The following is a 26,374-nucleotide window of genomic DNA, read 5'->3' as shown; positions in this document are numbered from 1 at the left end:
ATTTTGGAGATGAGGCCTTTATCAGAACCTTTAACTGTAAAAATTTTTTCCCAATTTGTTACTTCCCTCCTAATCTTGTTTGCATTAGTTTTGTTTGTGCAGAAACTTTTTAATTTGGTGTAATCAAAATGTTCTATTTTGTGATCAATAATGGTCTCTAGTTCTCCCTTGGACACAAACTCCTTCCTCCTCCACAAGTCTGAGAGGTAAACCATCCCATGTTCCTCCAATTTATTTATGATTTCGTTCTTTATGCCTAAATCTTGGACCCATTTTGATCTAATCTTAGTATGTGGTGTTAAATGTGGGTCCATGCCTAGTCTCTGCCATACTAATTTCCAGTTTTCCCAGCAGTTTTTGTCAAATAATGAATTCTTATCCCAAAATTTGGGATCTTTGGGTTTGTCAAAGATTAGATTGCTATTTTTATTCACTATCTTGCCCGATCAGGTTGAATTTTTAAGGCTTCAGAATTAAAGCCCTAATTGCAAATAGTACCTTTTGGATATAGCTTCTAGAACTAATATCCTAAGACATTGAAGAGATTATTGACTTGTGACTTACATCTTCCTCTAGGCTAATTCTAATAATTATACATTGGCTGTGTAAATACCTAATATTTATTACAGTTCTTATAATCAAGATGATAGTTAATCAGTGAGTTAATTTGTGACAAGAAATTTCAGCAAGAAGTTAAATATTCTTGAACATTTAAAGTTTAAATGTAAATCCTTTTAGGAAAGATATTCAATAGCAGTGGTTGAAAAAAAAATTATTGATCTTTGTGAAGTTTTCTTGTTGTGAAAGGATAGTTATGTACATAAAAATTCATGGTTCAATTTAAGGATCCATGGCATAAATTTTACATTTAGGATTGACAAATTAATATTCAGTAATATTCTCTAGTTTGTCCCAGATTGTTAAAACTAAGAAATTTTATATACTTTCAGTTTCTAGGATGATTTAAGTTGAAAGAGGTAACTAATAAAACACATTTCTAGAATAATCTATTTTTCTTAGTAATAATCTATTTCTTCCTATTTCTTTTCTATTTTATTCTTTTTCTTTTCTATTTCTCAAAACATCTTATAAAGTCAGTAATTTTTTCAACTTTGCTTTTCCCTATATTCTTGTTTAGTCTCTTTATTTGAGTGGAAAAATTCATTGAAGAATTTGCTCTTCATAAGTACTGTGCTATCACGGATCATAAAATCAAGAAGTTCAAAAGCTTAGAAAATGCTGGAGGCAACATCTAATCCAAATTCCTACATAATGGGGAAGTCTTTGTGATTCCTATAGATTCAGTAAAGTAGGAGAGACAAAAGCTACATTTTTTTTAAAGCTGGAAAGTAAAAAGCAGTGGAATAATAAAAACTGACATTTGTAGGATGCTTTGAAGTTTGCAAAGAATATCATATTATTTGTCTCCTTTGATCCTTACAACCATCTCTTCATATAGACATTGGAAGAATTATTTCTCCTAGTTTTACAGATGAGGAAACTGGGGCTGAGTATCTTAACTAGTACAACAAATATTATAGATTGATGTTGGCATAGGTCTAATTCAAGATAACATGTATCCTTATGCTTCTTACAAATTCATTTCACTTCTAGCCTGTGACTTTATGTGGTCTCTGACCAGCTATATTATAGTTGAATCATAGTTTTTATTATCTTATACTGTCAATTGTTATATAATTATATTGATGGTATACCCATTCAAATTGATCTTATTAAAGATGGCTAAAATAACTGGTAATACTTGAGGCACATTATTATGGCTAGATAAATAATTATTTTGATATTTTAGGATCTATGATTTTATCAGTGTTTATACTTCCCTACAGATACAGTTCCTACAAAAAAAAAATAGCTTAGAAATTATAATGCCAGGCTAATATATTGTATATTTTATACAAAACTGGCTATTCACTTAAAAATTCCCCATTTCTATCAAATTAGCAAAAAACAAAATTGGAATTATCAGTAGACTGACACTTTAGTTTTAAATTGTAAAAATAGTAAATGATAATTATGTATTATAGATAAAATCTGTCATCGATATTTCTATTATAATCCCTCTTTTTAGTAATTTATTAGATTTTTTTTGGAACCCTGTTCTTTGACCTTAATATCACAAGCCAAGTAGGAGGAAGTGTTCCAAAGTGAATTCCCCCAGCTCCACTCCTTTGCTGAAAGGAATGGTCCCTATTCACCCCTAATTATCCAGCGGTTCTCAAACTTTTTAAATAGGGGCCAGTTCACTGTCCCTCAGACTGTTGGAGGCCGGACTATAATAAAAACAAAAACTCACACTCTGTCTCCACTCCTCAGCCCATTCGCCATAACCAGGCCACCACATAAATGTCCTCAACAGGCTGCATGTGGCCTGCAGGCCGTAGTTTGAGAACCCCTGGATTATACTAAGGTTATAGAGCAATGGTGTTAAACTCTAATAGACCTGGATCTCTACAACTGCCTATTAATTTAGAAAACCACAAATTAACATTGTATTTTTATTTTGTAAACAGTTTTCAATTATATTTTGTTTCCAGCTTCATCAAAAAACAATGATATAAATTAATTCTCAAATAATCTCTTCCAGTATTTGAATTGAAAATGGTCCATGATAAAGTCATTTAGCATTTTAAAATAGCATTCTCAAAGTGTTCAATAGGAATTTTTACTAATAACATGCATACCTATTTTAAAAGTGTGTATACTTTAAAGATGGCTGCCCTAGAGAAAGTAATCAACCTTTCTGAATTTTTCTCTTCTTGGAAGTATACATGATTTTTGAAATTTCCAGTATTGTCTGAGTTCAGAAAGACCAATAGAGAGACATTTTCTCCCTATCTTATCCCTTCAGCTATATAATCTTAATAGCACTAGTATAAAAGTTGCAATTCTCCATCTCCCTCTTTCTTGTGGACAAAATAATTCATAAGCAAAAATGAAATTCAAACTCTGTTCTAATTGTTCCTTTATGCATCAATCTCATTGAAAAAAAATGCATTTTCAAAACCAGAATTATAAGCAAAACTGATTGTAGATGCTAAGGCAAATGCGAGTTCAGTGACGCTGCACTACATCAGTCAGATCAATAATAGGATATAGTAATACAGAACTCAAAACTTCTAACTTATATTCATACCCTAGTTTTCTGTTGCTTGGCTTGTTTCTTCCTCTTAGTTATGTAAAAACAATTGATAATTTAGTTCATTAACTTCCAATTTTTTCAGTCACAATAGCCCCTCCCCCCAAAAAAAGTCCTGACACATTTTTGACATCCTTAGAATAATTGGACACATTCCCAGGGTGTTATAATCTCAGGATGAAAATCACCACAGCATGATGAAATATATTAAGAGTTCATGATTTTGGTCACTTCTCAGGACCTTTTCATTCTGCCTCCCAGTATTATAATGGAGTAGAGGTGAGGGAGTAATTATTTTCTTACTGAGTTGGATACATTATTCTGTATCCACAGCCTTAGCACCTTGTTATCACCTCATTAGCAGCCTCTGCACAAAAGAATCAAAACTGGGCATTCACATACACCTTCAGGCAAGAAATGGTTCTTGTCTAGCCTGACTGTGTTTAGTTAATGAAAGTTTTTATTTACATATATTTATATATGTGTGAAGCTACCTGAAAAAAAGAAAGAAAATAAGTCTTTGGTTGATATTTTAGGTCAAGATGTCTTGTTTCAGGAACTTGAAGTTTAAAAAAAAAAAAAGTGGCACTCATATGTACAAAGAGAAATCTAATGAAGCAAAAGAACTGTAAAATCCATGTCAGATTGAGTATCTGCATTTACAAACCTGGTCCTTGAACTCATAAAGCAGTGAATGTAAGAAAACACTGCAAAATCTTGCAGATTTTTGGTCCCAGAGGACCAATGATGAAACACATATCCCTCTTAACTTAGAGAAGTAGAGGGGGCCATAGGTGTGCCATATTTCAAAGAAAGCAGACACCGTTTCTGCATAGATTAATGAACTGGTTTTCTCTGTTAAAGGCTAAGTTGGGGTAGGACAGTTATATACAAAAATGATAGTTGTATATTAAAAATATATGGCATTAACACTATTTTTAAATTTTAAAATCAATTTAAGGTTAAAGGAAGTTGCCTGTTCTGGTCTTGAAGATAACTCCCTATACAAAGTGTAAATATTTCTATTGTCACCTCATTTGGGATTTTGTTCACATCTCCTTGAACCTCTGTAGTGTTTTTGCCCTGGTTACATCCTTTGAAAATAGCTGATTGAGACTATTGTAGATCTTGAATGGGGAATTTGAAAGAAACCCAACCAGAGAACTGGTAAATTAGTACTGAACATGGAGGAGACTAGAGGAGAGAGCAGGGTCAGAAGCCAAATTCTCTAAAGGAACAGATTTGGGTCCTAAAGAAGACAGCCATGGAGAGGCAAGAGTAGAATGGCAGGTTATTAGAGCAGAGTCTCATGAATCATAATGGCAAGAAGCAATTGTACAATAGAGGAAACTCCTAAGACCAAGCCTCCCTCCATGAGAAAAAGAGCAACATTGGTCCATGAGCTAGAAGAGAAGGTCAAAAGATCAAGACACAAAATAGAGGAGAAAATATTTACCTTGCCCTCCACTGCCACTGTGAATTATGTTGATTCTACAGACCTGAGGACAAAAGAATTGATTCTTTAGCCATTCTAAGAACAGTTACTTTCTATGCTCTTTCCTGATCTAGCCCTATCATGTTTTCTTTCCATCACTGTACTGTCCACCATCCTCATTTCAGTGTTCCATGGCCTCTGACAGGAGCCAGGGTCCCAGAATCTCCATCTTCTCATTATATGCCTGTTGTCACAAGAGCTCATGAGAAGGAAGGAAATAAGCATTTGTGTTGTGTCTAATATGTGTCCAGCACTATGCTAAGAAGCTTTAGATATGTTATTACAACAACCATGGAAGGTAGGTACTATTATCATCCCTATTTTGCAATTGAGACAATTGAGGAACACAGAAGTCAAATATTTGCCTACTGTCTCATATCTAGCTGAGTATCTGAAGATGGATTTAAACTCATGTTTTCCTGACTCCAAGCCCACGGCTTTATCTACTGTATACTAGGTACTAGAAAGAAGCCAAAAAATAAAAAAAAAGTATTCTTTTTCTTACTAACTAGATGCTAAGCTCTCCCTATCTACCTAATGGAGTGCACAACATTTTCATCAAGCTCAACACTGTAATATCTTGAGACAAAGTCCTGATCAAGCAATAACTGAATCTTGTTCTGTCTTAAACATCTCTTTGCATGCTTCCTAATTTCTACAATAATAATGTTACTATTCGAATTCAGGTTCTTATTACTTCTTTTCTATAATATAATATTCCTAACTGGTCTTCCTGATGCTAGTCTCTGCTTTGTCAAGTGATTATACATACACTTGATCAAATGAGATAATATTTTTAAAGCACTTAGAATACTGCCCAGAATATAGTAGCTGCCATATTATTCCCTTCCTTTCCCTGTGCCCTAAGGCACAAGTCTTACCAGTTCACTCCCTAGCTCAAAAAATATTAAGTGTTTCCCTGTTATTACTTCTAGAATTGATTACCAATGTCTCAGCCTGTCACTGAAGCTCTCCACTATATGGCTTTGTAGCCGAACTGAATTAATTTTCCTTGAACCCAAAATTCCATCTCCACCTATCATGCATACACATAAACTACCCCTCCTCCATAGTTAAAAGGCCATGTCTTCCTTATTTCTGCTTTTTAGAATCCTTTGCTCAACTCAAATCTTGCTTCTTCCTTAAAGCCTCTTTCCTCATGTTCCAATGTTAAGGCTCTTGCTTTCAATGACCTCATTTATGATCATATATTTATTCCCCTGATGGAATAGGCTCCTTGAAAACACAAATAATTTTGTATTTGTATCTCAACTACATAGCACAAGATCTTGCATATTTAATTATGTTTGTTGAAATAAATTATACAGAACTGAATTTCATGGAAACAGGTTATTCTTAGGGTTAGGTGGTGAGTTCTACTTTGGATACATTAAGCTTGAAATGCTGATGGGACAGCTAAATGACTATGGCCACAAATTAGATTTTAATGTGGGACTATATTTAAGCAGAGAGTTTAGTACTACATTATAAATTCTCAAATCCTAGAAATCTGGGGGCCTTCACAAAGATTTCAGGAAAAAATTTTCTCATGTTTGGTTAATTGCAAAAAAACACATTCTCTATATTCCCATCATCATGAACAAATTTCTATCATAGGTTTATGATGTTAAAGATGACGACTACTACAGATATTGTTATCCCTATTTAACAAATGAGGAAAGAAAAACTGAGAGAGGTTAGTGACTTGCTCAGGTCACATAGCTAGTGTCTGAACAAGAAAGTAGAAGATACATTCTCTAAGAGTCTGAGGAGAGAAAAATCATCAGTGCTTTACACATCACTACACAGTAATTCTGGAAGGAATAAACAAACAAATTAATCTCTAGACTGGAGTATAAAATTTTATTTAAAAAAAGAAAGGATTTTGTCTGGATTTGTAAGACCAAAAGGTGAAGGGAGAAAGTGATGATATATGCAAAAAGTGTAGATAAAGGAAACTGCAATAGGTCACTTTTCATGGAAAATATTGCATGGAATGTTGAATGAATGAAAAGCATTTATTAAGCACTATTTATATGCCAAGCATTGTGCTAAATTCTGGGAACATGAACATAAAGCAAGAGATACCCTATTTTCAAGGACTTTAGGTTCTAATTGAAGGAGGTCATGCATACAAGGGAGTAGTGGAAGGATGCTTTGGTTGGACAGCCACGGGGATGCTGTATGAAACCACAGGACAATCAATCGACATTCCTTTTATAAAATCGAATGATAATTCAGTAAGGCATAAGGGGGAGAAGAGGGAAGAAAACTCTGCAAACAAGGTAGATGCAAGGATGTGAGGACCACAAATGTCTGCATTAACTGATTCACCAATCAGGATAGTATCACCCTAGAGTTTGCCTCCCAGTTTTAGACCTTGGATGACTGGAAGAATAGTTATTCTATCTGTCACCAAAAATAGAGATGTCTGGAGGAAATGCTAGATAGAACAGTATTTTAACTTTAATGTCCTGAGGTTCAACAAATACCAGAGCATCCATATGGAAATATTTAATTGAAAGAGGTGTAAAGTTGTAATTTGGGAGATAAGTGGCTTAGTAATAAATATTCCAAGAATCATCCACATGCAAAAGTAGGATAAAGGAGATTATTTACTCTTGACCTAGTCCAGAATGTACAAAACAAAATGTAGTTTTAGGCTATTTTTAGTAATCTTACTTGGATTCTGAAAATAGTAATCACTAATATCACTTTCTTGAACATCACAAAGGAGAAATCTGTGAATAGAATAAATCTTAATGTCTCTTCTAACTCAAAAGCATTTGTTCCACTAGAATAGAGGGCGTCAGATACTAAGAAAAATCCAGTGTTAATAGTACTTGAATTTTCATGGCTATTCTTTCATGTCTATTGAAATTATTTTGGAATTACAAGTGGAAAGAACACTGGATTTGGGGGTTATAGAATCACAGAATTTTAGAGCTGAAAGTGAACATCTAGTCCAACCCACTGCAATGTGGCACATAGTCATTTATCCTTTACTTAAAGACCTCTAGTGGGCTGGAAGGAGCCATTTTCTCCCCATATAAGCAAATGTATAAAGATAAAAATAACTCTAATTATTAGGAAGTTGTTTTTGTTTGTTTGTTTGTTTGTTTGTTTTTAATTTCTGACTTCAATCCTCAGTTTTCCTCTTTGAAACTTTAAGCTATTGTTTCTGTCTGGGGCCAAAGAGACCAGACTAATTCCTTTTCATCATGCCAACTCTTAAAATTCTTGAAGATAGTTCTTATTTCTCTTTGAATCTTTTCTAGTTCATTAGTTTATCTTCATATGGAATGGACTCAAGATCCTTCAACATGCTAACTTAACCTTATTGGTGTCCTTCCTACTGTGATACTCAGAACTGATGAAGCCATATGGGCTATTTATGATACCTACTTCCTTTTTTTAAATTTTCATTAACCATCTCTCTAATAATCCATTCTAAAATTCTGAGAGGAATCAAAGACAATGAGGTTTCTTTCCTATTCTTGCTGATGTTACAGTTATCATTGATAATTGTTCATCAGTCATATCTGCCAGTTCTTTCCATGCCCAAGTTTCATCTGATCCAGTGACTTGAATTAAGGGCAGCTATATATTTATAGTCAACGCCTTAGTTTATATTGCTTATCAACTATCTATTAACTTTTTTTATTTGTTTGTGCTTCTTTCCTAATCCAAAGGTCATTCTCAGTGACAGAGAAAATAGAAGTAAATTAAAAATTGAATGACTTTGGGTAAAGTCAAATAACATTTGTGGGCCTAAATTTCTTCCTCTAGAAAATGAAGGCTTTTAGTCTAGTTGAGCTCTAAGTTCTATATTCTTTTATGAATGTTATCTTATGAATGCCATATCACAAAATAAATCTGTTACTGCTATGTTTTGGGAAACAGATCACCACCAGACTGTTAAGATCTTTAGATATGCATGTTGTAAATATTTCCTACCCCCCTCATATCTTAATATGTTTCACAGTTCATTTTTCCCAAGAAACAAATCACTGACTGTTAATGATTCCCAAGTCAAATTAGTTCTATTTAATTAGCACTAACTAATTATTTAGTTTAGCTGATGTATTTTAAAATTACTGTGGTAATGATGTTCAAGTCATGTGAACACATTTTTCTAACTATTATGATAATAATGTTTGGGGATATAAGTAAAACTATCTTACTGAATGCTAAATATGAAAATAGGTATATGCCCTTACCTGTAAATGTTTCCCAGAATTGATGGATGCTGCCTACGTGAGCTTACTAGAGTGAAATCTTGCTTTACATTCTACTTTTATTCTTCTAGAGCAAGTGAGTTTGGAATTATTTTGTCAAATTCATAAAAGCTAATGATAGAGGGGGAGAAGAGTGGTGTATGACTGCCCTCTGTTTTGACAGATTAATTTACCAGCTTTGATTCCTGCCACATTATCTGGTGACATTCTTGGTCTCCTTTATTTCTTTGGGGCTTCCTTCAGACTGCATTGCCATGACTATTATCTGTTTTATGACACAATTGGAAACTTTTCCTATAGTGATACTGAACAAGCGAAGTATGTAATTAAGTGTTCTGATTAACATATTACTTGAAGGTTATAAAAAATCTGTTAAATGCCATAGGAAAAAAGAGGTACAATTCTCCAGAATTATTGAAAGCAAAATATCTGCCACACATTAAGAATGGTTTTCTAATGGGTACAGTCTTTACTAATATAAATATGTGAATGTATGTACTTTTTAGTGCAGAGAGATGAAGATGTAGATTTGCTATGTTTAGCACGTCTCATTCTACTGGTATTATTCTATCCTTTTCTTTCCTATATCAGGAAATAGACATTCCCTCTGCAGAGAGGAAAATGGATGAAACTATGTTCTGTCTTCAATATCATCCTTCCTTTTTCATCTCTCCTCCCACTTATGCTCTTTAAAAGAGGAGATTATACCATGCAATGTCATCTCACCTTCTTTATATAAAGGATCCTAACATGGACATTGAAATTCAATCACCAAATCTCAGAATTGAAAGGGACCTCCAAGGTCATATAATCTAATCTGTACCTGAACAGAAATTCCTTTTGCAGCATCCCCCACAAAAGTAGCATTGAACTATTCCTTAAAGATACATACTGACTTACAGACATCATTACAGGAAGGATTAATGCACTCAATTTTGGCACTTCTGTCCTGGTACTACATTAATCTAAATTTGTGAGTCAGTAAATGCAGGCTCACATAGCCCAGGATATCTAGCCAGTATCAGAGCACAACATGTTTTACATCCTATTCAGACAGCTATCTTGGACCATCTTGTTATATGTAATCTGATCAACTTGGCCATATTTTGTTCTGGACACAATAATCAAGTAAATAATACTACTGCTTCTGGATAGGCTGAATAAATACCTCCCCCATGAATCAAACTTAACATCCCCATGACTCCTTAGGTCAAAACTCTCTCTATTTTTAAAATAGAAGGTCCTTGAAGGCAAGGACTTCAACACTGACTAGCACCATGCATGGCATATAATAAATACTTATTAAGTGCTTTTTCTCATTCATGCCTGAAACAATCCATTCCATTTTTGAAATTTCCAATTATTTTCCTGTTATCAAGCCTAAAATTTGATCCTTTGTAATTTGACTGCACTTCAGAATCACAGGATCTATTTTATTTTTATCAAAGCAAAAAGAATCTTGAGAAATATAAGGCAAAAGCTAAGGGAAATTTTACTTTTTACATATATATTACATATGTAAACATATGTATATATTTGGTGGGATAGGGAATAGACCTGTGATTTTATCAATAGAAGGAATAGATAGTGCAGAAATTCTGTCTGTTGATTTGGATCAGGACACTAAAAGGTTTAGTATCTTGTCCAGGATTATACAGAGTATGTGTTTGTTTGAGGCAAAACTTAAAATGCAAGATTTCCTGATTTGTAGGCCAACTCGCCTGACATCTACATCATATTGACTCTGAAATTCATAATTAAATTAAATTGCTATTGTATAAACCTAGAGAACTTTTACCTTTGAAAATTCATATGAAAACTTTTTTCAGCACTTTAATTTTAAGCAACTGAAGAATTACTTTTTAAATGGATTACTATAAATCTTTGTGATGTGGAAGGATTTAACTTTTAGAGTCTTTCATTATTAAAAATAGAATACGTTTCCATTGTAACAGGTCAGTATAAGATTCAGTGTCATAAAAGAAAGGGGAAAAGCATTAATTAAAAATTCTACTTACTATGTACTAGATACTGGACTAATAATTTTGCAAATGTTATCCCATTTGATCCTTAATCGCCCCCAGGAGCTTGATGCTAGTACATCATTATCCCTATTTTATAGTTGAGGAAATTGAGACAGATAGCAATGACTTGCTTAGGACCATACAGTTGTTAAGTGTCTTGAGTTTTGGTTTTGAGTGTCTGGTTTTGAACTTAGGTCTTCCTGATTCAAGTTACCTAACTATGTTTGAGATCATCTAGCCAAATATCTTCATTTTATAGATGAAGAAGCTGGGTGACATTTTTTTTTTTGGAATAAGTTATTTTTAATTGTAATCTTAGTAAACAGTAAAATATAGGTTGCTACAAATCTATTTCAGGAAATAAAGTATGAAAACATACAGTTATGTATTTAAGGATCTGAAAAGTTAACCTTTACTTCGATTCAACTTATTATATAATACTAGATGCCATGATGCTTCAGGTTACATGATATTTATATATAAATAAAATTCTTATTAATCAAGTGTTATTTTCAGTGCATTAAGAAACCCACTATTTGAAGGAATGCTATTAAATAAAATAACAAATAGATGGGTAGCTTTTTTCTATCTTTTGGAAATACCTTAAAGATCTATAAAATAAGACTGGTCTAAATTTTAAAATTCTCTTTTGGTGTGTTATTAATTTCAATACCCACATTTAATAGATGAGGAAACTAAGGCCCAAAAGATTAATTGACTTGCCTAATGTATACTAAATCAGTATTAAAACCCAAGACTATGTACAACATTTGGAAAGGGTTAGGGGAAGAGGGAAGAGAATATTAGAGGCTGGACTTGAGATTTAATCAGAGACAGAAATTCCCTGGTGTGAAAACTACTTCTACAGATTCAGATCAGTCAGTAAATTATCTCTAAGTTATGAATAGTGTGGGGTAACTGGGCATAATGAGACTTTAAGTGATTTTTTTCATGATCACTTAGCTACTGTGTCAAAGCAGGACATGAACTCTGATTTTCTTAATTCCAAGTCAGACCTTCAAATCACATTGTCTCTCAAATCTTAATCCTTTAGGTAAAAATAATAATAATAATAATAATAATATTTTGTAAAGCTAATCATCTCTACATATTTTTCTTATTAACATAGATTTTCTAACATTAGATTTCTGCTTGCTCTCTCTCTCCTCCTCCTTTCCTTCCTCCCTTTCTCTCTTTTTCTGTCTCTTCTCTGTGTGTCTGTCTTTCTGTCTCTCTCTGTGTGTCTGTTTCTCTCTGTCTCTCTATTTTTGGCTTTGTGTGTGTCTTTATTTCTGTTTCTAACTCTGTCTTTTCCCTCCCTCAACTTGGCTTCAACTAAGATCTATATGAAAATGACTTCTAGATTTGTATTTATATGTCTTACCTTCCTTATAGTCTTTTTGGGTCAATCATTCCTAACTGGAAGTTCTACATAGCCACCTCTAATTCAGTGTGTCCAAAATCAGAATTGAGTATTTCTGTACTAAACTCACAGATTTTCCTCTACTCTTTGTTTTCAAGAAACACAGAATCATTCCTGTCACTCAAGTTTACAACTTCTAAGTGATCCTTAACTTTTCTTTGTCTGTCATCACCCCCTGTACTCCAACCATAATCAGTTGCCAGGCCTTATAGCTATTACCTCTGAAGCATTTAACTTGAATTCTGTTTTCTCCACTTTTATATCTTCTATTCTACTTCAGTCCAACATCAACTACATCGTTTGACTATTGTAATAATCTCTTATTTGGTCTTCTTGACTCCAATCTCTCCCTTCTCCAATCTACACTTAGGTGCCAAATCGATATTTCTAGAGTACAATTTAACCATGTTATTCCTCCTGCTTAAAAAAGCATGGTAGATACCTATTACCTTTAAGAGAAAAACCAAACTCTTTTGATTGTAATTTAAAGTCCTTCACAATGTGGCTCCAACCTATCTTTCCAAGTTTATTATACCTCATTCTATTGCATATACTCTCAATCCCAGCCAAACTGGGCTACCTGTTGCTTCTTATGCATGACATTTTCCTCATCTCCAGGCTCTTCACCACTGTTGGAATGCATTCCTATATCATCTCCATTTCAAAGAATCTTCAACTTTCTTCAAAGCTTATCTCAAGTATTCTTCATATATCAAGCCTCCAGTTTCTAGTGTCCTTACACTGGAAATTACTATGTATGAAGTTTATTTTTGTATATATTTTTCTGTGATCATGGTATCCTCCCTCCATACTGTTTTTACCTTAATCTCCATCCTCAACTCACCTCCTTGTGGTCAGGTACTGTTTTATTTTTGTCTTTGTTTCTCAAAGGATTTTGTATATATTACATGCTTAATAAATGCCAATTGGTTAAATGAATGAGTTAATGGATGCTATTTAAACACAACCTCAGAGTTTGAAGAGACTTCAGTAGACCTTCAGTCAAGAGCATTTATTAAATATCAATTATGCATATAGCATTTTTCTAGGAACTTCAGATACAAAAGTGAACCAAAATAGATCCCACCTTCAAAAAGTTTCTTTTTAATGATAATTAGAGGACACATACACAAATATAAATTGCAGACATTTCCAAAATATCTTGATTATTAAGTTCAGAAGTAGTTGTGATATGTGTCATATTTCTTTTTTTCAACTCACATAATTTGATAGTGTACTATTAAAACATACCTTAGACTTTAGGGAAAAATATAAAATATGTATAGCCAAATACTTGGGGAAAATAGTGTAAAATTCTTTTATTTTCTGATTGTCTCAAGAAAACTCTAACATGTACAACTGAAGGAAGACAACAAAATGTACATATACATTTTTTTCCTGTACACTTGTATGTATATCATTAATATATTACTCTCAGTTAGGTCTCCAAGTATTCTTTGAAGTTTGAAAATATAACTTTTAGGGAAAAAATTTATTCATTATTTCTGATAGTTAGAACTTTAGGTAGACTATGTTCTTGCAAAAATAATTTTGTGGGTTTGGGATTTTTTTCCTCAAGATACCAGATAAAAAATCCAGGACACAAGTACACATGTAAAATACTAAAACCATTAGTCTGAGAGGATGAAAAAAGGATCAAATTGATTTGTTGCCTTGACAAGCCAACACAATCCTTTTATTTCTTTTCTGCTTCTAATCAGATTGTAAAGTTCTTGAAGGCTGGAACTGTTTCTTATTCATCTAAGGTTAAAGGAAAGATCATTTCTGACTGAGAAACAGGAAAATTTCATGAAGAAAAGTAGGACAGTTAAGGATGATAAGATTTTCAAAAAGTAAAAATGAGGATGGTCATTCTGAGTGAAGGTAGTAAGTAAAAATAATAATTGTATTCAAAACCTTGAATGGAATTGAAGATTATCCAATCCAATCCTCCCATCTCCCAAATTTACAACATTACCCTCCAAACTAAAAGATAGAAAGTTTAGAATGGAGATAATGGATATTCCCAGTTAATCTGAATGAAGACTATGACTTGGAGTATGATTAAATCAGTTTGGAAAAGGAAGGAGGCAAATTGTGAGTTCTAAATTAGATTTTAAACTTGATTCATAGGCAGCAAAAGAGCATTGAAGGGTTTTGAACAGAGTAATGACATGATCAGATTTGTTTGTGAGAAAAATCTTGCAGAAATAGAAATGGCAAAAGAGAAGTGGCAAGATTGGAAATAGAGTGACTAATTAAGTTGGAAATGTCAATAGAAATGAAGATCCACCATTCAAGGAATAAAAATAGGAATGGTTAGAAAGATAGGAAGAAAACCAGAAGAATTTTTCATGAGGTAAGGGATTTATTACAAGAAAGAGTGATTGGCTATTTCAAATGCTAAAGAAGAGTCAAGGAGAATTAGAAATAAGACATACTATTAAATTTTTCAATAACGAGATGATTTCCTGATACACATTGAAAAACAACATGAAGTTAGATAGCTAGATAGATAGCTAGATCTGGTCAAAATTGGGTTTTGTTTTTTTTTTTGTTTGTTTGTTTTGTTTTGTTTTGTTTTTTGTTTGTTTGTTTTTGTTTTTGTTTTTAAACTAGTTTTACCTGAACACGTTTGTAGACGAAAGGTAGCAGGAGAAGAAGATATTGGGAATGCATGACATAGAAGAGATAAGTAGGCATAGAATCAAGTAGACAAAAGGAAGGGGTAGTACAAATATGCAGCCAGTTACCCAGGGTTGCAACCTGAGGGTGTTATCCTTGACTTCTCTTTCTTTCACCTCGTACTACTTCCATATTCAACTTTGCTTTCAAAGACCACAATGAAATAGTCCGGAAAGAGTATCAAATAAGAGTAAAGATAGATTGTGGGGGGTGGAGAATAAGGGTAATCTGGATTGTAATTAAAGTTGGAAAGAAGGAATTTAGGGGCAAATAGTGGGTCTCTAGTTCAATAATAGTAAATATAGAGGATTAGAAAATCAGAATTCTAGCAAGTAGACACCAAAGAGGAACTTTGGCAGTTGATGAAAGAGATTAAGTAAAAATTCAGCTAATAGAGGACTCTAAACTTCTTTTGAGAGAGAGAGAGAGAGAGAGAGAGAGAGAGAGAGAGAGAGAGAGAGAGAGAGAGAGTGTCTCATCATCTTAGTTCTCGTTTGTTTTCCTCAGCTTTCCTTTCTTCAATACTCATGGAAGTATTGATTGGTTAGTAGGCTGACTGGTGGTTTGGGTTTTCTCACCTATAATAAAACTCCCTTGAAGTAGGAAATGCCTCAATTAGCAGGTCAACCAATCACAGGGCTTCTCTGAGCCTTGATGTATTTTAAATCTTCTTGATAGCTTAGTCTCTTAACTTCCTCAAAAAAGTTTCCATTTTTTGAGAGCTGCATTTGGTTTCCAGTTTTCACTGTTTCTCAATATTTTTTTCTCTACTCAAGATTTTTTTATAATGGCTCATTAAAGGTAACAATCATTTCCACAGGTTTCTCTTCCCCTACTATCCCCCTTCCTCCCATTCTCCTATTTTCTGCATAATTGACCTACCACTAGCTGATGACCTGGTATTTTTTCTTTGATGCTAACTTGCTTTTTTTTGTTTGTTTGTTTTGTTTTCTTTTGTCTTGTTTTGTTTTTGAAACAATCTCTTTTAGAATGGGTTGTCTCTTCAAAAGCAACCAAGTTTTCTAGGTTTGTTTGTTTTAGAAGCTGAACATCCAGGAAGAGAGGAACTACTGATTTCTGAAACCAGTTGTGATTTTCTTTTTAACTTAAATCAACCTGCTTATCAGCTTCTCAGTTCTCTTGAGAATGGAGTCATTTAAATAGCCTAAAACAATATTGAATGTTTACATTGATATTTGTTCACTAGTAGTTTTTGAGTATTTTTGCTTTCTTCCAATAGTTTGGGGGGCAAATAGTTTGTCCTTTAAACTGCTTTCAGGAGGACAGAGAGAATAGCATTTACATGGTACCCACTTTTAGTATACTAATACTTTTTAAAATTGATTTTTCAAAAAAATGTATAGATAGTTTTCAACATGCATTGGATTTTTTTGTGAGGCAGTTGGGGTTAAGGGATTTGTATAGGGCCACACAGCTCCTAAGTGTTATATATCTGAGGGTTGATTTGAACATGGGTCCACCTGCTTGTGCGATCTAGCTGCCCCAAAAATTTTGTTACAACCATCAAGTGGGATGTGCTACAATTTTTTCTTCTTATATCTATGTATAGAAAATTATTAACTAACTTTTGATCCTGAAAACAAATCACTGAATTTCACTGAGACACAGTTTCCTTATCTCTCCACTGAGGGTTGAATTAGATCATTAGATGAAGTTTGTTCCAGTTTTACCTTTAAAAATAAGTCCATCTTTCCCATCTAATTATCCAATCCCCAGGTTTTTAGAGGTAAAGAATCCAGGTACAGAAAGCCTGATTTGATTGAGGTCACACTGTTTAAATTGTTGGCAAAGCCAAGATTAATCCAACAAGTTTTTCTGGATCCCAGTACAGTGCTCTTTTCATTGCCTCAATCTGCATGTTTTTTTTTTAATTTATTCTGGTTCATACAGTTTTGTTTTGTTTTGTTTTTTAATTCTGGATCATATAGTTTTGTGTCAAGCTACTTTTTGTTTTTTTAAATCTCAGACTTCCTAAAATATTTGCCAGAAGTCATTACATTTTTGCCTAGTCATTGCATAGTCCAGTTATCTCCACACCAGAATTCAATTTGTTGAAAAGTCTGAAAATGTATAGTTCTCAAGTTTTTCAACTATAGGGTTGAACATATTGTCTGCCTTATGGGTTCACCTCTGACTAATACACAGTTAGTTGTCTTCACAAGTAGTGACTACATTGTCATAATGGGTTTGGGTGATTTAAAAGTCCATAAAATAAACCAAGATGGGTGATTTGCTCAGGGTCACTCAATTAATAAATATTTGAGACCAAATTTGAATTCAGAATAAAGAGCCTTTCTGACTGGAGGCCCAGCACACTATCTACTTTGCCAACTAGCTCTCTAATAGTCACTGTAACATTCAGCTATTGCAACACCATGTTTATGGTGGCATGGTTATTTTAGAGAAAAAATACAAATATTTTAAGAGTGAACTCTGTCATTTTAAGCAGAAACATCCAAACAAGCTCTCAGTAAAGTGAAAATGAACAGGGTAAAGTCCTAATGCAATATTCAGCTTCTTGTACCCAGACCTGGGTCTTCCACCTTCCATTACTATAATGTGGAAAATACAGTCCCTCCTCACATCTGTTATTTTAGAATCAGTAGCTTTCTTCAAGGCTTCACCAAGATTTTAATTCCTATGAGAAACTTTCCTGATTTTCCCAAATTATTTGTGTTTTCTCCCTTCTTAAATCATACTGTATTCATTTTTTTCTGTTTAAATATTATATTTCCCTACTACAATATAAGCTTCTTGAAGGAAGAAACTGTTTTTCTCTAACTTAGTATCATCTGACTTGAAAATAGAATCGGCATTATGCTATACTGGCTTGGAAAGAAGAGGACTAAGTTTCCAGGTCTTGAAGGATAATTTCAATAAATTTGTAAACACCAAAAAACTACTTTTTTTTTTTCTCAAGCAGATTTATATTTAACAAAGTAGAATGAGATTTCTCCCTCTCAATGAAGAAGAGAATGATAAGCATGGGAATAATGATAAAGACTTACTTTTGCGGCATTTAATAATTTATAATTTTATAAATAAATGAAAGTCTCTATTTGATCCTCACAATAACTGTCAGGTAATTGGCGCAAAATATTTTTTTTTCTATTTTGTAGCTAAGTAAGCCAATATTGAGTAAAGCTAAAAATGACAAGATCATGTGATAGAAGGTCTGTAGCCATGACAAAAACTCAGGCCTGTTTGACTACAAGTCAAAATAGTAGTATATTTCAAAAGTATCTCCAATAACTTGTCTCAGTGACAAGTTTGTGAGATTGACAGCTAGGAAACAATCAATGGTTTTCAAGAATCATTCACTTAAAGAATTATGGTATAAAAAGTGCTAACTATTAACTGAAAGGAGAATAAACAGTTTTTGTAGAGCTTGTGGTTTAAAACACGCCAACAAATCAGTACATTTGGTATATAGCAGAACAGTAAGAAATAGAAGATAAAACCACAGTTTTGCATTTACAATTGTGTGTAGTAGATGAATTTCAATATCAAATCAGTTTATAATAGACTCTGTATCCTGATGACTAAATTCACTGAAGCTTCACTGTTGTTGGTCTATCTTCATCATTTCATTCAACAAACAAAGAATAATAAAGAGATGTTTGTTTATGTGTTTGATTTTTTTTTTGTAAACAATTGGTACTTTGACAAAGAGTAAGTCAAGATATCCATTCTTGCCATAAATGACAGTATTCTTAGATGTCTTTGATAATTATGATTTTGAAAATGTCTTTTATTTCTGATACCTTTAAATATGCTATTCCAAAATTATTTCAGTCTTATTCAAATTAATTATATAGATTGCCTTAGATTTGCATTTTTGTATCTACAGGAAATTCTTTATATTTTCTCTGTCATTTAATGTTTAAATGGCGCCTACCTTATGTTGTGAAAATTACATTTGAAAAATATTTAATGGGGAAACTCAGGTCATCTTCAATTATTCAATATTCAATATTATTTACTTATTTAACTATTTAAGTTATCTTTTCACAATGTGGTTTAAGAAAAATTAAGCTGGACTCAGACTCAAGAGACACGAGTGCTAGTCTCAGCTTTGTCACCTCATAGCCTTATGACTATAGACAAGATATTTAAATTTGTTTAGCCTCATTTCATTCATCTGTGAAATAGGACTATTAACAATTTTCCCCATAACTTACTTAACAAGTTTTCTGTGAGGAAAGTGAGGAAAATATTATGTTAGTCAAACAATCAACAAGCTTTATTAAATTACTATGTGCCAGAAATTGTGTTAAGCAGTGGTGATACAAAGAATAGCAAAATAAATAAGCAAAAAATCCTTCAAGGACTTAGATTTTAATGGGGGAGAAAGAATCAAAATAACTAGACATTTCAGCTATATATAAAGTAGATACTGAAAAGTATCTGAAAAGGAAAGGAAAATAACATTTGGGGGAACCTGGAAAGACTTCCAAGAGAAGGAAGAATTTGAAGAAAAATTAAAAGAAAAAAGAAAAATAAGAGGATCAAATATTATAAGCAAAGGGAAGAGCCAGGAAAAAGCCACTCAGAGTGAGATGGAGTGTCATATTTGAGAAACAGCATTTAGGCTGGGCTAGTGGATGGATAGAAGGGAGTAAAGTGTAGGAAGACTTCCAAGATAAAAAGAAGCCATGTTGTAAAGAACTTTAAATGATAAACAGGGTTTTTATTTGATTCTACAGACAATAGGAAACCCCTAGAGCTTATTAAATAGGAAAATAGCATAGTGTGACTTGTGCTTTAGAAAAATCATCTTGGTAACCGAGCAGAGGGATAAATTCAGAACTCTAAACAGTCAACTAAAAAAATTAATTGAAATAATGAGTATCTTAAGTAACAAAATATAAACTGCCACAAAACATGAGTTTTTCTATATATAACCAATAAAATCCAACAGAAAGGGATAGAAAGAAAAATCTCATTGAAAATATGGAATTTTATGCAAAATGTATTTTAAAAGTCTACCTACCCAGACACTCATAGGAACTACTTGAATACAACTATAAAACTCTCTTTAGGGAAATAAAGACAACACTAAATATTAATTGTTCATTGGCAGATAAAAATAAGTATGACAATGTAAAGCAAACATTTATTTTATTAAATATTAGAGTATATATGACAATAAAATAAAAATGCTATTTCATTTACTTATTAATTTCCATACTAATTAAACTATCTAAGGATTACTTTATGGAACTAGAAGAAAAAACCCAACAATAACTCAAGATTCTCAGGGGTATAGAAGAAACCAAACAACATCAGGTCTTAAATTATACTTCATAGCAATAATTATCACAACATTTGATAGTGGCTGAAGAGCAGAAAAAATTAATCAATAGAATAATTAGGTATACAACATATAGAAGCAAATGAGCATAGTTGCATAAACTTTGATACTCAAAGATCATAAATACCAGTTTGAGGACTTGTTATTTGAAAAACAAAAATGAAATCAACGAACTCTGGGAAAACTGGAAAATAGATTGCAAAAATTAGGCTTAGACCAAGTTTAATATCATATACCAGTTGTTAGTGTTGCTGTTCAGTTGTCTGACTCTTCATCTGGGATTTTCTTTAGAAAGATGTTGGAGTGATTTGCCATTTCCTTCTCTAGCTCATTTTATAGATGGATGTTGAGACTTGCTCAGGATGATAAAGCTAGTATCAGAAGCCATATACCACAATAAGTTCTAAATGGGTACATGGCCTCAATCAAAAATATAATATCCTAAACAATTTAGGATTTTAGCTAATTTGCAATTAGCTAATTTTAGGTAATTTGCAAATATTCATTTGCAGTTAGGGATAGGGGAAGAATTCTTGACCAGACAAAGGAAAGAAATGAACACAGAAAGCAAAATGGGCAATTTTGATTGCACAAAATCAGTGCAATTAAAATTAGAAGGAAAACAATTAGCAGAGGAAAAAAAGCTTTGCAATAAGTTTCTCTGATAAAAGATATGATACCCAAACTGTGTAAGGAATTGATTTGTCAATAGGTCAATGGTCAATGGATAAGAGTAAGTTGCTGTCAAAGATACAAGCAATCAATAGCCATATTTTTATATGCTCCAAATAATTAAAAATTAAATAAATACAAATAAATACAATTGTCAAGTTCTGCCTCTCATTTATCAGATTGTCAAAGATGACAAAGAAAGAAAGAAAGAAAGAAAGAAAGAAAGAAAGAAAGAAAGAGAGAGAGAGAGAGAGAGAGAGAGAGAGAGAGAGAGAGAGAGAGAGAAGAAAGAAAGAAAGAAAGAAAGAAAGAAAGAAAGAAAGAAAGAAAGAAAGAAAGAAAGAAAGAAAGAAAGAGAGAGAGAGAGAGAGAGAGAGAAAGAAAGAAGGAAGGAAGGAAGGAAGGAAGGAAGGAAGGAAGGAAGGAAGGAAGGAAGGAAGGAAGGAAGGAAGGGAGAGAAAGAGAGAGACAGAAAGAAAGAATATCATAATTGTTGGGGAGGATATAGGAAGATAAGTATAGTAATGCCCTTAGAGTGGAGCTATGAACTGTCATAAACATTGTGGAAAGCAATTTGGAACTGTGCCCAAAAAGTCACTAAATTGTGCATATCCCCTATTGAATTTACACACACATGTATACATATACATTCATATATAATTTTACATATATATGCATATATATAAGCAAATTGTACTGAATAGATTTCATATATTATATTCTTTCTATTCTAATTTGAAAATGTTCTCTCTTTTGGAGTTCATTAATTCAAAATGAAATCTAATTTTTTAAAAGTTTATTGCAATAGTCCAAGTGGGAGAAATTATTATTCCAATAATAGTTTTCCAATAATAATTTCAACCATTATGCCTGTTATTAATAATAAATGCCTCAATAGGATACTAAAAAAATTTAACAGATAGCAGCATTATAAATTTTAAATAGTAAAAGGAAGTATGCCAGAAAAAATCAGAGAATAGTGTAATAGTAATTTTTATACCCCTTTTATCAATTTGAATCACTTCAACATCTGTGATCTCATTTGAAGCTCATAAAAAATCCCCTAAATAAATAAAATTATATCATTACCATCATTTGACAAATGAAGAAAACTTAGAAACAAGGTTTGTCCAAGACTCCACAACTAGTGAAAAAATAAGATTAGAATTGATATTTCTGATTTCTTGAAACTCTTTTTATTATCTCCATAGAAAAGAAAAAAATGGATTTAGATGGGTATTTAATAGGTAAACAAATCTTCAAACATCAGAAAAAGTATTTTATTAATATTTATCCATAATTCAGGCATGTTAGGCAGCTAAGTAGTATAATGAAAAGAGCACATTACATGTATTCAGGAAAACCCAACTTCAAATTCTACTCCACCTACTCAGTAGCTATGTGACTCTATGCAAGTCTTAACCTCTCACTCTCTGTTCTTCATCTGTAAAATGGTAATAAATATCTTGTAAGGTTGTATAGATAAATGAGATAGATATGTGGTCACAGAGGATAGAGCCCTGGGCCTAGAAAAAGTAAGACCTGAATTTAAATCCAGCTTTAGTTACTTAGCTGTGTAACCCTGGGCAAGGCACTTGATTCTTTGCTTCAATTTCTTCATTTGTAAAATAAACCAGAGAAGGAAATGGCAAGCTAGTATATCTGCCAAGAAAATACCAAAAGGTCTCAAAGAGTTGGACATTATGGGAACAACAACAAAAGATGTATAAAACACTTTGTAAAACTTAAAATTTTATAGAAGTAGAAGCTATTATTATTTTTATTATTATTAACAATAATATTATATTAAGCTATTCTATCCTCCAGTTAAGACATGGGATTGGGTAAACCTTATTTTATCTTCCCACAGCCCAGACCTGAACCATTGCCAGTCAAACAGGATGCTCTTTAGTTTCTGACTCATTCCCTAAGGATATCAACTTTCATATTCACCCCAGTGTTAATTAAGCCTTCCACAATTCCTCCAGCTTCTGCCCAACCTGAGACAATACCATATTCAAACATCAATCTATAGAGATTAGATAGAATTATAAAATGCCTTATTCTTTTCCCTTCCTCCTCTGACAATTTGATCAGATAGCAGACTTTCTTTCATTGGAATTCAGTGCTTTTGGGGAAAAGGAACATGGCCTCTAAAATCAAGGCCTTCAATATCAACTACTACAATTTGTAACAGTTAAGACTAATTAAAAGATATTTGAAAATTCTCTTGAGATAAAACTTAAAAATAAGCATGATTAAAAGAAAGTTTATTATAATATTGTTATTATTATCAAAACTAATTTAATTCTTTTGGGGAACAGTAGACAATTTCCATTATAAATCCTCTTAGAACATGTTTTGTCATGAAATTGACTTTATTTTAAAAAAGCAAACTTTTGTCAATGCTAAGTTGAAGTTCTTCAGAAGTAATTTTTCTTTATATCAGGGAAAATTAAGAAGTGGGGGTGGCCCCAGCCATGAAAGTTCTCCATTTTCCCTTAAATACAGAAGTAGAAAGATTTTCTACACCTCATTTCTCCCAATTTATCCCTAACCTGTTTGGAGTCATATTGGTATGGCTCCAGTAGAGCTGGTTCACAGAGCAGGATAGAAATTTTATTTTTTTCAACATTTGGAAGGTGAAAAGTCAGCTTCAAGAGACAGCTGGGATTCTCTAGTGCCTTATATTAATAGTATGATTCTTTGGGGGGGGGGGTGTCTCTGTTACAGTGAAAAAGAAATTAAGTTTCTGTAAGTTATTTATGAACAGAAAATATTTTAATAGTTCATCCCCAGAGGACCTAATTCTTGATATTTCTAGCCCAATAGACTAAATAGTCTCTGGAGAATTAGGAGATTTTCTGCTTGATTATTAAATTTTCCCATATCAGAAAAACACACAGAAAAGAAAATTTCAGGATCTTTTAAATTTCAGTATGAATTCGGTTTGAATTATTTTCTCCCTATTCCCTCTTATCCTTCCTTTTTCTACCCTATGATATAAATCAAAGGTATCAGGAATGTGGTCCATGGCTTACAAGGATTCTTAAGTATAATTTAGTGGCCTCTATATTTGAATTTGATACTATTATGTTAAAATGATCAGTACATATTGAATACTCTCTATGTCATACTTGAGCTAATTGCTCTGATTTTCAAGTTATATTCTGGATGAGAATCTCTTATTTCTAATAGCTATTAAACTAGATATATTTAAATTGCCTAAGGTGCATGGATATATGTACATGTATGTTTATGTATACATATATATATGATGTGTTTATATATGCATATACAAACTGAAATGAAATCTCTCTCTCTTCCTCTTCCCCTTTCCCTCTTCTTCTTTCTCTCTCTCTTTCTATCTCTGTCTCTCTCTGTCTCATTCTCCTTTTCTTTCTCTTTCCATCTCTCTCTTTCTCTGTCTCTCTCTCACACAGGGCCGAATCTGTAGAAAAGCTGGCAAATCAAAAAAATCCTTCAGTCGCAAGGAAGCGGAAGCAACGTTTAAGAGTTTGGTGAAGACTCACGAAAAGTATGGTTGGGTCACCCCTCCGGTCTCTGATGGCTGATATTTGAAACACTTGCATTAGACACTTACAAAACAAAACAAAACAAAACACACAAATACTATGACATCTCCTCCTCAGTGCTGTACATCCACTCATCCTTTTCTACGTCAGCTTCTGTTAGTACTATATCATGAATGTCAAAGAGACATTTAAGTTATTTATGAACAGATTGTTTACAGAAAGAGAAAGAGGGAGGGAAAGAGTTGGGTAGAAAAAAATACTGTTTTAGGATTGTTTCAAAAATAAATGTTCATCTTGAAGTCACTTTAGAGTGAATGTTGAGATGCTATCATTTCCCTTCATTTACCCTTCCCCCCCATGTAGTCCACATTGTTTTCACCTTCTTGCCATGACAGCTGCACCAAAGAGCAGATATGGAAAATCTGTCCATTTCTGCTCAGTCCATTTCAATGTAAATGAAGCTGTTCATCTTTAATAGGGAATCAGTGCATTGCAGATACTTGTTTGCTGTGCTGTTTTATTTTCTAGCAAATCAACATAACTTGAAGATTTGTCTTTATGTGGCGCTATGGTCTGCTGTGACTAAATTTAGACCTCATTTGTGATCTCTTTGACCTTTTGCCTCATAAAAAAAATTCTGACATTGCCAGGTTCTCTTGGGACAAGATCATCTCACTTGGTCAAAATATGCTCTTTATGCTGATTTTGTGGTATTCTGTTGTTCACAAACAAACTGAGAAAAAACTGGTCAGATTTCCAATAAAATGGGCAACCCATACTCTAGGATGGGATTCAAAGTAATTAATTGATGGTAGAATCAAAATAGATATATTTTTCTTTTTCTGGTGTAATGCAGTATTGCTATGATAGCATATTTGTTTGTTTGCCTGTAAGCTTTCAACTGGCAAACCATACACAAAAAAAGTATGTCACTTTATGTTCACAAACATTAATGACATTTTAAAATACGTGCCAGTGGATGTGAAAGTCAGAGCTTCAAAAAAGTAAAATAAGTGAATTGTAAGATGATTTGCATGGCTGGATTTTTTTTTAAACAAAATAGTCATTGTATGTACTTTGATCCCAATATGTGAGAGAACCCACTGCTGTATATAAATGTCCTGTTATTTAATCTTTGGGGTTTCATTTTTCTCTTCTGTTAAATTACTTAGAACTTTCTTTAAAAAAAATTATAAGAAAGCAAGAAAAAAGTTTATATTGATCTGTGAAAAAAGGTTAAAATGGTGATTCCAAATGGAAAATATTATTAGACAAATTTTAATAAAATCACCCAAACCCTGTTATACTGTTTCAAGAATTCAATCATTTGGGGATACTCTTCCACTTAAAATATTTATCCTATTGGCATTTTTAGTCCTGATACCTTTAATACTTATTGATTATAAAAGCAATCCTGTCAAATACATTGCTATAATGACCCCCGTTTGTGCATTTATGCCAGTGCTTTTGATCAAATTCTCTAAACAGTTATCCTTTGTATTTTTTCATGGTTTGGAAGGTTGGGGGAAGGGAATCCTTTTTAGTAATTATTTATGATGCTTCAGGCATTTTTGGCTGCTGAGAAGCTCATTTATTTGGTCTAAGAATTTTAAAGTTCATAGAGACAGTGCTACAAAGAACAGATGGTTATGAGCTATCCAGTGTGGCTTGGTGACTAACAAATTCAGTCCTTGCTTTCGGTTACATGTTTGCTACTGCTGTTTTTGCTTTTTTAAAAGATCAAGTTTTTATCAATTAAAAAAAAAAAATCCACCCTCTTTCATCAAGCCAAAAGTAAATATCTTGAGT

General features: G+C 32.8%; 1 protein-coding gene and 1 long non-coding RNA gene across 2 annotated transcripts in view; both read left to right on the top strand.

Moving 5' to 3' along the window:
• LOC141549540 (uncharacterized) overlaps positions 1 to 10,118 on the top strand; it is a 37,695-nt gene extending 27,577 nt beyond the window's left edge. Inside the window, exon 2 of the long non-coding RNA XR_012484377.1 lies at positions 451 to 10,118. This is a non-coding gene — a long non-coding RNA (uncharacterized LOC141549540). The remainder of the gene's footprint in view (positions 1 to 450) is intronic.
• Positions 1 to 25,867, top strand: part of UBE2QL1 (ubiquitin conjugating enzyme E2 QL1) — a 57,592-nt gene extending 31,725 nt beyond the window's left edge. The window contains exon 2 of the mRNA XM_074279146.1: positions 24,473 to 25,867. Coding sequence (XP_074135247.1) covers positions 24,473 to 24,604 — 132 coding nt within the window. The 3' untranslated portion in view covers positions 24,605 to 25,867. The remainder of the gene's footprint in view (positions 1 to 24,472) is intronic.
• Positions 25,868 to 26,374: the final 507 nt, after the last annotated feature.

This window comes from Sminthopsis crassicaudata, chromosome 1, assembly GCF_048593235.1.
Source record: "Sminthopsis crassicaudata isolate SCR6 chromosome 1, ASM4859323v1, whole genome shotgun sequence".
Taxonomy (NCBI): Eukaryota; Metazoa; Chordata; class Mammalia; order Dasyuromorphia; family Dasyuridae; genus Sminthopsis; species Sminthopsis crassicaudata.
This window is presented reverse-complemented; position numbering and strand designations above follow the sequence as displayed.